At 40.7% G+C, this 12299-nt stretch overlaps 1 protein-coding gene across 3 annotated transcripts in view; it reads left to right on the top strand.

Moving 5' to 3' along the window:
• Positions 1-10794: 10794 nt before the first annotated feature.
• The window catches only part of NMU (neuromedin U), a 41591-nt gene continuing 40086 nt past the window's right edge, over positions 10795-12299 (top strand). For all 3 annotated transcript variants that reach the window (XM_075266085.1, XM_075266103.1, XM_075266095.1), the window contains exon 1: positions 10795-11026. In XM_075266085.1, coding sequence (XP_075122186.1) covers positions 10870-11026 — 157 coding nt within the window. In that variant the 5' untranslated portion in view covers positions 10795-10869. The remainder of the gene's footprint in view (positions 11027-12299) is intronic.

Here is a 12299-nt window from a genome sequence, read left to right on the forward strand (position 1 = left end):
CCGTCTCCTTCACCTTAATTTCTCTCTGCTCCTCTAATAGTTAAGTTTAGCCTTGTTCTGTGATTGACAACCTATCTGCCTATCAACTTCAGAGTGAGTTCTTCCTCCCTATTTATTCTTGGCTCACATTCACATTGGTGCTTGCTATTGCCTCGTGCTTGCTGGCGTTCTCTTGCTGTTTAGTTACTTGTATTATTAATCCTGACCTTGGCTTTCCCTATTGACTATTCTTTTGGAATTCAGTTTGGCACTGCATTGCTCGACTGTTACTGGACCCTTGGCTTGTTGACCTCCTTTTGTTGTTATTTGTCTTGTCTGCGTTTTGTGTTTTCACATATACAGGAAGGACCCCTCACCCAGTTGCCGCCTATTACATAGGATAGGACCATGCAAGCAGGAAGGGACAATGGGGGGGTTTCAGCTTAGGGCTCACTGTCTCTTGCGCCCCTTTCTCAGGGTTTCCAGCTGCTACTGGGGAATTGATGTCCTAACAATTCCAAAGCTTGTCAAGCTAAAGAAAGATGAAACTTGTAAAGGCATAATACAGCTGTAGCAGTGGTAAGTGGAAATTCTGCAGTTGTTTAAACAATTGGTTACAGCAAAAAAATAATGAAAAACCATCAGAAAATGTTTTTTTCCCAATGACTTTTCATTGTTTTTTTGTTGTCTTCTGTGTTAAGCTGCAGCAGTTTAACCAATTGCAGAAGTTCAGTCTAACTCTGCTACATCTGTACATTTACCAGAATAAGACATGTTGGACTTTATAAGACATAGAACTTTAAAGATTTGCAGATATTCTCAGTGTGACATTTGCAGAGAATGAACGTCATTCGGTGAGTTGATGTGATGAGAATAGCCACCTATCCCATTGTCATTCTTCTCTGATGTCCTCCCACTACACAGCATGCAGACATCAGGTAGAACAATTACAATATTGAGAATATTATATTAATCTCATTATTGCTATTTGCTGATCTGTGAAACGGAGTCTTGTGGCCAATGCAGTGAACTGTTTAGGGGGCTAATATGTAATGTCGCGCATTTTACAACTGTGACAGAGAATTCTGAGGTTGTGAAAAAATAGTCATTAATATATCTATATTTCTTCATATTCAGTGACCTAATTAACCAGACCGTTAAGAGTTACATTGTGATGACCCTCCATTGGATACATTCACATTGGTACCAGGGCTGCAGTAACTTGTTTAGTTGATATTAAGTCATTTAGCACAATACAGATCCAATGTCAGGAAACTGGACTGAGCAGACAGACACAACAGAGGGTCATCTGTCAAGCAAGGCATGTGATCTCTGATATCCTGATCTTATTAATATTATTCTTTTGCTTCTGACTTTCTACGTGGTTGATGACTGGTGGAAGGTTTTATTCCAAATAATGCAATAGAACTGGTGTTATTGTAGAATTGCTGAAAATAAGAAGACATAGCCTAGAAAGAATCATATCTAATCCCTACTACATACTGCCTATATACTTCGTATGGTAAGAGCCACTAATAAGGAGTTCATCTTATGTAATATTATCATTAGATTAAGTTATTGAGATTTAGTAGATCGCTTTAAGGGTATAGTCACACGCAAGAGATTTGTTAGAGAAATGCCCTATTTATCTCAATGTGGCTTATGGAAATCCATGTACATACTGCAGAGACAGCCACATTCGGAAGAATGACATTTATTTTCAACTGCAAAAAGGCAACGGCAGAGTCAGAGGTCAAGGCAAAAAGGTCAGGAACACAAGTCAGATCAGCTTACTATCTGGATATGGAGATCAACTGAATAGTCAGTGGCGGTCCAGTGCCCTCCTTAATCAGGCTCCGGCCTGTTTAAAGGCCGAAACTGGAAGTTCCCCTTCCTGCTCAGGAGAAGACTGGCAACCCTCACACTACTCTGTCGAGGTTCCAACCTGCCTACTGAGACCCGGAAGCGGGGACCTCGGGAGCGCAGCGGGGAAAGGGCCGGCAGCCTCTGCACAGCGCTGTGGAGACTCCGGTCCTACGTTTAACATCACTTAGGCAACTAACTCAACATTAGATTGACATTTGTCAATTCTCTAAGGGGGTTCTTTGCAGCAGCCACCTAATTTACATAACAGACATAACAATAGAAGATAGCACCCCTATAGATAACAGCCATCATTGTACATTGTATACAGTACTGACAATAGATGATATCACCGCTTGTCTCCTCCTCCCCCCATGTACAGAGAATATCTAGTAAACGTTCCCATAGACCTACAAAGCATATCACTAAATGGTGTTAACAAAGCAGGAGCTCGGACTAAATGCCAGCCCCCATAATCATATATAGAAACTAGAATTAAAAAACATACAATCGAAAAATCAAAATGGGTCTGGCAAAATAGATTTGGCTTTAATAAATAGATAACTAAAAAATTGTCAAAATATTCTTTTAAGACTGCCGTCTTTTCTCTGTAAGCCCCTGGGCTCTCCAAACTTTGATTCCTACATCTCGTGGCAATGGAAAGTAGTATGTTACAGACTATAGTTTTATGATTTCAGAATGGCTTCCCTTTAAGAATGACAATCAATGAAGCAAGTTTTTACTTTGCTTGCCTATCCATGTTGTATAGGGTTAATAGGAATGATTTTCACCGATAAATATGATTTTTGCCTTTGCGACAAGATGGCTGTTGACATGTCTAGTAAACCTAAACTTATAGCTGTTGTACTAAAGTTCTTCATGGGATACGGTAAGTCTGTCTAACACTTCCTTATTGTTCTTATTATTTTCCTTTGCCATACTTATTTGAGGAATTGCTAAAATCCAGTCCACTGGAGTAATAAGAAAGAAAATGAAGATATAAATCATGCTATATGGTGGTGAATTGTTCTTCATGTATTCAAGAGTACATAAAAAGTTATAGTTAACCCTGTAATGTTACCAGGTCAGAAAGTAATAGTATTACCTCCCATACACAAGTAGTCGGCCAAGCCATCCTTATGCCATCATTATATTCCTATACTAATTAAACAATCAATCCTTTGTGGATCTTATCGAGAGACAGAAACTTCTCAAGACTGAAGAAAAGCTGAAGATGATATTAACTTTATTAGAAAAGGATATATGGAGACAATAACATTTCCTACAGCTACTTTCTACCTTTGTGACCAGGTGACCAGGTGACATTTGGAAGAACGTATGACCCTACACATGTTCCATATATAATCCCTATTAGAAATAACTACAGAAATATCACAACGACCAGAAAATAAGTTAAACTTTATTAAACCCCATTTAATAGATATCAATTTATTAAATACACAGCCATATATAAGTATTCAAAGCAGTACAGAGAGCAGGACAAGTCTCTCTACTAAATCTTAGCCAGAAAATGCTAGATAGGTGTGAATTTACGTTTTTATGGACTCACAGTAAAATCAGCCGTATGAATGAATATATTAAAATGAATGGATCCATATGCTCTGAGAAATGCAGAAGCCATAGAAGCCGTAGAAACTGTAGAAGCATCAAACGCGGATGTATGAATAGGTCCTTGTTTGTTCCCATCGACACTAAGGTAAACAACATGACGGACATTTTCTTCTGACATGTTTGTTTACGTTTGTAATGGATGAAGACGTCCTGCATGCATGACCTTTGGTTCCATCAGGAAAGTAAGAAAAATGATAGAGGAAAGCTTTTGTCATGTTTTTACATTGGGGTGAATGCAGACACTCGCCTGTATCAGTCATTTAGTGTCCATTGCTCTCATCCTGTAATGGTTTACATTGCAGAGCTAAGTTCCATATGGGCCTGGATAGTGGATCAGGTATATCTGGACTTTTCAAAGGAATTTGATAAAGGTTACAAGTTGATAAAGGTTGATATAGAATATGAGAATATTGGAATTAAGGGAAAACATGTAGAACTGAGTTAACAGCTGGCACACGGATAGGAAACAGAGGGTGGTTATTCACATGATAGGGAGGGTTCACACTACCGTCTGTGTCCGACAGGTAGTGTCCGCTCCTAGTGTCCGCTCAAAATCTGGCACGGACATTAGGAGCGGACACTAGCTGTGTCCGTGACACCTGTCATTTATTTAAATGTACATCGGGTGCGTTCTTTTGCACTCCGTGCCCTTCCTTCACTGTCCACATGTAAAGATGTCCGACTTTTCAAGCGGACAGAACATGTAGGGTTTTTCTGTCCGCTTGAGAAGTCGGACATCTTTACATGCGGACAGGGAAGGAAGGGCAGGGAGTGCAAAAGAACGCACCCGATGTACATTTAAATAAATGACAGGTGTCACGGACACAGCTAGTGTCCGCTCCTAATGTCCGTGCCAGATTTTGAGCGGACACTAGGAGCGGACACTACCTGTCGGACACAGACGGTAGTGTGAACGCCCCCATACATACTCAGATTGGGTCAGTCACCAGTGGAGTGTCACAGGGGACCACATTGGGCTCTTTTCTTATTAATATTTTATTAATGACCTTTTAGATGACATGCAGTTTAGAATTTGGATATGACTCTTCTTTATCATTTAGGAGGGCTGTAGAAGAGGCCATGAACATAAAAACACTGTACTCCCCTCTCCCCAAGCCTTTGTTTCCAGATCTGGTCTCAGTGTCTCAGGGCTGCTTGTGCCAGGTGATTGCTGTAGTCAGTTACAGGTCTCAGTGGTCATCTCTTCATAAACAGCACGTCACAGCAGTCGTGTGCTCCTTCTTAAGAGTTAGAAAACCTCTCCGAGGCCGGGGCCCCACATGACATAAATGTCACGGTCTGGCTGTGGTTGAAACACTACGGAAAAACATGTAGCATTTTACAGTTCCTGCATAGTGGATGGCATTCTAGCGAATCCCACCTACACATTGTGGAAAAATACGCCTGGCGGTTTCCCTATATGTATAATGGAAGCAGAAAGTCCACAGAGGAAACCTCCTTGGACTCCTTGGATGTGCTGCTGCCGTAGTTTTTCCCGTAGGCACTTTTTTGCTGCGGCCCACTACATGGGGCCTTAGCCTAAGTGGAGAAATGGCAAATTAAATTTTATGGAACCTATCATTTGTAAAAAGTTGTGTGACATGTTAGGAGTTCTGACTGGTGGTGTCTGGGTGCTAAGATCCCACTGATTGTTAAAATGAAGGGGCAGTAGTGCTTAGTTGAAAACTGTGCCCCTTCGTTTCTGTTTGCTTCTGTCCAGCATGCCATGTATGGATTTGTAAAAAGCCCATATACTTTATTTATAATACATATACCTAAATCTGAGTAATAAAACTAAATATGAATCCTATGATAAGAATACGAGTGAACTGGCTATGTAATCCAAAGGTTACCAAACAACGGTACTACAATAGGGAGATATACAGTACAATAGAATTCACCAATGACATAATGAAATCTAGAGACCTAAGTGATACATACTGTATACAACAAGCTGCAGCCTCTAAGTCTATGATATAAACTCATCTATCCAGATTATACGCAGTTATACAGAATACGCAGGATATATAGCAGCCAACAATCCGTATGAGTAAAGGAATTTAGAAGGAACGTCAGCCTCCAAATTCCTACATGTATATGAATCATAATATGGAAAAACCTAAAGCGAGACACTGCCATTAGTGACACATGGATTAACATATTAGTTCATGACAGAGAGAAAGACTTACAGGAAAAAGAGGCTAAATATTAGCAAACTGGTCAGAAACACAACACCCGTAATTAAACATTAAGTGACTGTTCTTTTCTATGTAATGATTTGATGAAATTAATTTTACGTAGTTTGCAGGAATACTGCACATCCTTATTACTATTCTATTTCCAGTTAAATGGGGTTTTGGAAAGTCATCCCAAGTATTATATATTTGGGGATATCGGCAATTTCCTATGTCTTATTGGCAATTTTTGTACAAAAACTTATTTTACAACACCTATGTTTATTTGTACTCAATGGAAGGCCTATATAACTGTGTGGTTTCCATTCAGTTTCTGCACAAAACATGCAGAGGAAAAAGTGTTGCTTGCACCACATTCCTCTCCACATGATTCGTGCAAACCACACAGATTCCATTATAGTCTATGGGGTCAGTGTGGTTTCTTAGGTAACCGCTTTTTAATGTGTATGGCTTTCCATTCGGGGGGAGGCCCCAAGTGGACTCCCCGATCTGAATACTGAATGCAGATTTGAACCGGTGTTAGGGAATTGCTAGGACATCAATTCCCCAGTAGCTGTTGGAAACCATGGGAAGGGGCACAAGAGACAGTGAGCCCTAAGCTGAAGCCCCCCACTGTCCCTTCCTGCCTACCTGGTCCTATCCTATGCAATAAGCGGAAACTTGGAGACGATCCCTTCCTGTATATGTGACACACAAAACGCAGACAAGACAAACAACAACAAAGGGAGGTCAGCTAGCCAGGGTTCGGTAACAGTCGAGCAATGCAGTGCCAAATCGAAGTCCAAAAGAATAGTCAATAGGAAAAGCCAAGGTCAGGATTAAGAATACAAGTAACAGACCAGCAAGAGAAAGCCAACAAGCACAAGGCAATATCAAGCACCAGTGTGAATGTGAACCAAAACTAAATAGGAAAGATGAACCCGCCCTGGACCTGATAGGAAGGCAGGCTGTCAATTACAGGGCAAGACTCAATTTAACCATAGAGGAGCAGAGGGAAATGAAGGTGAAAGTAGACGAGTGTGGTGGAAAATCAATTACGAAACTAGAGCTGTGTTCACACAGTGCAACCAAAAACTGTAAGCAAGGAATCAAACTGCACACACCTCCTGCACCACCGCATGTGAGCAGAGGGCGGCGTAGTGACCCGAGAAGGCAGAGACATTACAACTAGTCCTTAGTTCCACTCCCGACTTTAGCTCAAAAAATTTGCAACAAAAATGCTATGTTTCCACAACATGGGGCTTAGTCTAAAGGCTCCATTCTATTGCTGCCCCAAGCCATCACTAAATACTGCTAACAGAGCAGAAGAGAAGCTGAAACAAGATGGCCACCCCTATAACCATGTAAAGAAAATAAAATAAAATTAGAAATAAGTGATAGATTTCACTATTGGTTTTAATAAATACATTTTAAAAAATGGTGATAAATTCCTTTTAAAATAAAAATGGATGGTCAGTCACTTCCTTGTGGTTTCCATTTCTTTAGGCGGAAAAAATTCTTCAGACTGCATCCTTATTTTGGAAGCCGGACAGAAGTCGCCTTCTATTTTCATTCTTAACGTTAAGATGCAGTCTTCCATTTGTATCTGTTAACAATGTAACCTTTTCTATCTTTGGGGTCAAAGGTGGAGGTCAGAGGTTACTCTGCTTGCCCTATTATGGGTTGGTATATGTGTTTGTATATTGCATTAGGGAGGGATATTATTTAGTTGTTATTTAGTTGTTAGCACTTGCACTCTACTCAGTATAAATTGGTTTCACAATACTGCTGTAGGCTGTCATGTCCTCCTTCCTCCAGGTTTTTATTACTATTGCTAGGAGTTATTTGTTTTCTTTATACATCTGTTCTTCAGCTCTTCTAATGGATCACAACAATGGACAATTAGCAGAAGTGTGAATACAGCCTTACTCTGTAGATAACAGCCACAAATTATTCACTTGAATGGGAATTCAGCTGTGGTAACTTGCCATGTCCACTACACTGTGTGGCCGTATACTTCTATACATTGTGCTAAATTCAGCAAAGGTAAATTGGTAACTAGACAGACAGTGTGCTTGTGGGTCTCTGTTAGAGATGACCAAGAGCTGCACTGTAATAAATATCCCAGGTTAGTAGGTTGCTGCAACTTTTTTCTAACTTCAACAGCAAATTTAAAAAAGTATAGTTTCCACCAAAATAAAATTTTCATTATTTAAACACACACACGCATATATATATATATATATATATATATATATATATATATATATATACAAACATACACTGAATGGCCACTTTATTAGAGACACCTGCCCTTTCACAATTGGAGCTTTCGTGTATGGAAATTAGACACATGACCCCATAGTGCACCATTAAAAGAAGTCTTTCCATGGATTAGTTTCAGTGTGTATCCAGATTAGAATGGGAAATCTGAGTAACTTTGGGCATCATTGTGACCAATATTTCAAAAACTGACAGCCTTGTGGGGTTTTCTCATGTACCATTGTTGAAAGTAAACAAGAAATGATCTGATCGAGAGAAAATATCCAAAGCACGTCCTGTCATTGACAAACAGGGAGAGAGGAAGATGAAGGAAGGGGCATAATCAAGGAAATTGCAGCTGAATACAACGCTGTAGCGCCAACTGAATACACAACTTATTGCTCCTTAGCATAAATGGGTTACCGTGGCCATGGGCTATAAGATAAGACAACCATTGCAAGTATGGCAGTGAAGAAACGTGGCCTGGTAAGGTGTATCCAGATTTGTGTTACACCACGTTGGTGTCAGGGACAGAATTGGTCAACCTTGGTGTCAGTCTTTAATCTGGTGCAGGTGGAATAATGGTGTTTTATAAAAAAGTATTCTTGGCATATCCTGGGTATAAATTGTGGCATGCCTTAGAGTCAAAGAAGGAGGTTCATTAGTAGATGGGTGTTTCTAATAAAGTGGTCATTCAGAATATGTGTGTGTAGATAGATGTAAATAGCTTTAGATCGAAACGTTACTTAATACGCATATTAAAAATGAGTCTACTATAAGCCAATTAACTAGATTTCTGCCATATAATTATTTCTATTGGTTCTTAATGTTTTTAAATTCTTAATAGAAAAAATTAAATTTTTAATTTGGGAATATGGTGCAGAATAAAGAAATATATTGTTGCGACCCAACATAACTAACTACTACAATAACCATAAATTAGAGTGTATTTTCAATAAGTCTGTGCGGTATAGGTAGCTGAACATGAGCAGAGATTTAATAAATGGAGGACCATATCAGCACCATGGAACTGTCCATCTAGTCACTGTCCAGCCCTGAGTCAAATACTATGCAACCAGATTGGACTAAAGGTCCATAGGATATTATTGCTCTCTATGGGACATAAAACCATCTTGAACTTCTCGTATGTTGTCTATATGTATGGTATATTTCAGCACAGTGCACCACTGAAAACTTCCACTCCACCCTGTTTTTAATGAATTTTCTCATTATTCCAGCACATGCTCTTAGTTATGTTGTAGTGACAGGAGTCAGGATGGTTAGAGAATAATTGGACACATAGAGCGCCACATGTACGCTGCTGTCAGTGATACACTAAGGAGAGTGGGCAGAGAACAATGTACTGATGATGCAAATTCTCTACTTGTGATCCGCTCTGACTGCCCAGAATGAAACCATTTATAACAAGAGTGGGCTCAAAACAAGCAGCTAAGTCATACATAATGCTAACTGCAATAAACCAGGCCAGACAAGGATTGTGGTTAAAGCGGGGTAAGCCATAGATTTTATGGATATGGAGAATCTGGTGCACTGGACAACATAACATTTTCCCTGGGCCAACTTGCAAGCCGAGGCACCCCAGCCACAGTAGCATGTCATAGTTGGCCTGTCAGGTGATCCGAATGGTGCTGTCTCTAACCTTAATGTGACAAGGTCCCACCACATCGCCAGCTGTGACACCTGTAACATAACTAGAGGTATACAAAAATTGTTAAGGACAGATTCTTTGGGGAGCACAAAGAAAAGTGGGATCAATGAACAGTTTGCAACTCCCTCATATTGTGTCTACCACATGTGACCAGTCATGATCCTTGCTGTGAGAGAATCTAGACCAGGGGTAGGGAACGTACGGCTCTCCAGCTGTTGCAAAACTACAACTCCCAGCATGCATACTTGCTCTGCTGTCTTTGGAACTCCCATGGAAGTGAATGGAGCATGATGGGAGTTGTAGTTTCACAGCAGCTGGAGAGCCGAAGGTTCCCTACCCCGATCTAGACTGTATGGCAATTGGAACTGAAGTGGTGCTATATGCATGTCAGGCAGAACTGCCCCATGGGAAGAGTTACTGTTTACCCATCTCCTGACATTGGTCATAACTGGCATTGCATGCCACAATGCATTGCCCCCCACCCTATTTTATAAAATATTGCCCCTGTATCACCAGAGGGTACTAAATACCCAAACTATTCTAAAGGTGGTATCGTCCGCTGGTACTTAGCTTTAGGTAACCAAATAGGGGCCGCATTGTTGGTGGGTAGAGTTGGTAGGGAAGAATCTCTCCTCCCAAACCATATGGCCAGTCTTCAGTTTTCTATGTCTCTGGGAATGGAAGGGCACCTGCCACCGCCATGCTGTGAAGAGCATCAGTGGTAGCCACCATGGGAATATGTCCATGTGTGTGACTCACTCCACTTCCTGCCACGAGCTATGTTCTCTGACGTGGCCAAAACAGGGACTAAAGCCATAACAGGAGCCAAAAAGTGGATCCTGGAAGTTGCAGGAGTGCAGGAGGGTGGAACTACCATGCAAGGCGTGACGTCTCAATAGTCGCTATCGAAATAGGAAATTTCACTAGTTTCTTCATCAGGAGATCTAGTAAAAGTGTCAGACTTGATGTTTGTCCTAAAATCAGTGAAGCTGTAGCACAAGGGATGTGAGTACAAAATCCTGCTGCTGAAGACGTCCAAAGAAGAAGCAGGGAGGGGGAGTCTACTCTAATAAAGTCCCTCTGATGCTGCTCCCCCAGCCATTAGCCATCCGCCCCCACCTTCTCCCATAGATCTATGCATGTCCCTTAAGCTCCTCCACATGGCTACACTATAAAAGCGCACAGCAGCTTGCGCAGAGCTGGAGTTCACACAATAAGGAGCTGGGTACTGTGCACAGGTGGAAGGATCCTCAGTGCTGCGTCTTATCCAGAGTTAGTGGAGACTGTGCCATGCTGAGCCCCAGCTCCTGTAAGAGGCAGCTGGCTATGCAGAAGGTCAGTGAAGAGCCATGCCAGGACAGGGGCCACCAGCACAGAATCAGGGGGCATTCTACTTATGGGCTGCTCCTTCTCATCATCTTAGTATCCTGGACAAGCATCTGTGAAGGTAATGATGGGACTGGCAACAGGTGACTGCATTGCTAATAGTTACAGGCTGATCTGTTTTGTTATATTGTTAAATGTCTACATCTAGTGTACAACTACAAGTTTCAGAGTGTTTTGTTGGTTCAGTTTAGCTTAGGCTGCAAAACTATATGCAACATGTGGCTCATATAGTCTGAAAGTTAATGGGATGTGTAGGTACACAGCAGCTGTAGATATCCATCTGAATATAGTGCAGGGTTTGATGTAGGTAACCTAGGGGTAGATAAAGCTATAGCATGCAATCTGTGGCATATACTTTGGGACTTGTAGGTATATAGGATCTGTATATATATATATATATATATATATATATATATATATATATATATATATATATGGATAAAATGCAGGGTTTGGTGTAGATAACCTAGGGATGGTTAAAGCTATAGCACGCAACCTGTGGCTTATACAATTTGGGACTTGTAGGTATATAAGAGCTGCAGGGTTTGGTGTAGATAACCTAGGAGTAGATAAAGCTATATTATATAAACTGTCGATAAGTTTAATAACCTTTCTGAAATGAGATGACCCCTCATGAGGTTTCATTTCAATAAGACATTGTGGAAATACAAATCTCAGCATGCCCTGGCAGCTTGTGTCCCCATGTACTGTAGAACTATGAATCCTGTTAAGTACACTGAGGGTTTAGTAGCTTCTGTGTATTCAGTTAGATTATCAACACTTTAAGTAGAACTATAAGTCTCAGCATGCTTCACACACCTACATTTGTTTTCTTCAGTTACTTCTTAAGTGTAAAAGTATACAACCTGTGGTATTAGAGCAATGGGACTTTAGATAAGTATACAATGAGAGCAGGTACTTGATGGGGTTTCCCGCACTCACCTTATTAGTTATATGCCGCATTATATTTTAGATACATTGTGTGCTGTTTCATAGATAGTAACTTCTTGCCAGTTTTCCAACTCCTTCTAAAATGTATTAATGTAAATGGTGCCCATTAAGGTTAGTAAAGTCAAGATGCCATCTGTATGTTTGTTGTTGGGTTTCTTGACTCTACACAACCTACTGACCTCTCGATAGACACATGGAGAAGTCCTCTTTCCTGTCTGTTCTCATAATTTGGTTTTCTCCAAATACTGCTCATTAAAATGCCATGTATCAGAGAAAGTAGGAACTGACAGCCTCAGAAAATGAGATTATTAGAGGCCAGCACTGCGTGGACTGGAGCAGGGAAGTTTGGTTAAGACAAAATCAATCAATCTATCTATCTATCT

The sequence above is a fragment of the Leptodactylus fuscus genome, chromosome 1 (assembly GCF_031893055.1).
Source record: "Leptodactylus fuscus isolate aLepFus1 chromosome 1, aLepFus1.hap2, whole genome shotgun sequence".
In the NCBI taxonomy this organism is placed as follows: Eukaryota; Metazoa; Chordata; class Amphibia; order Anura; family Leptodactylidae; genus Leptodactylus; species Leptodactylus fuscus.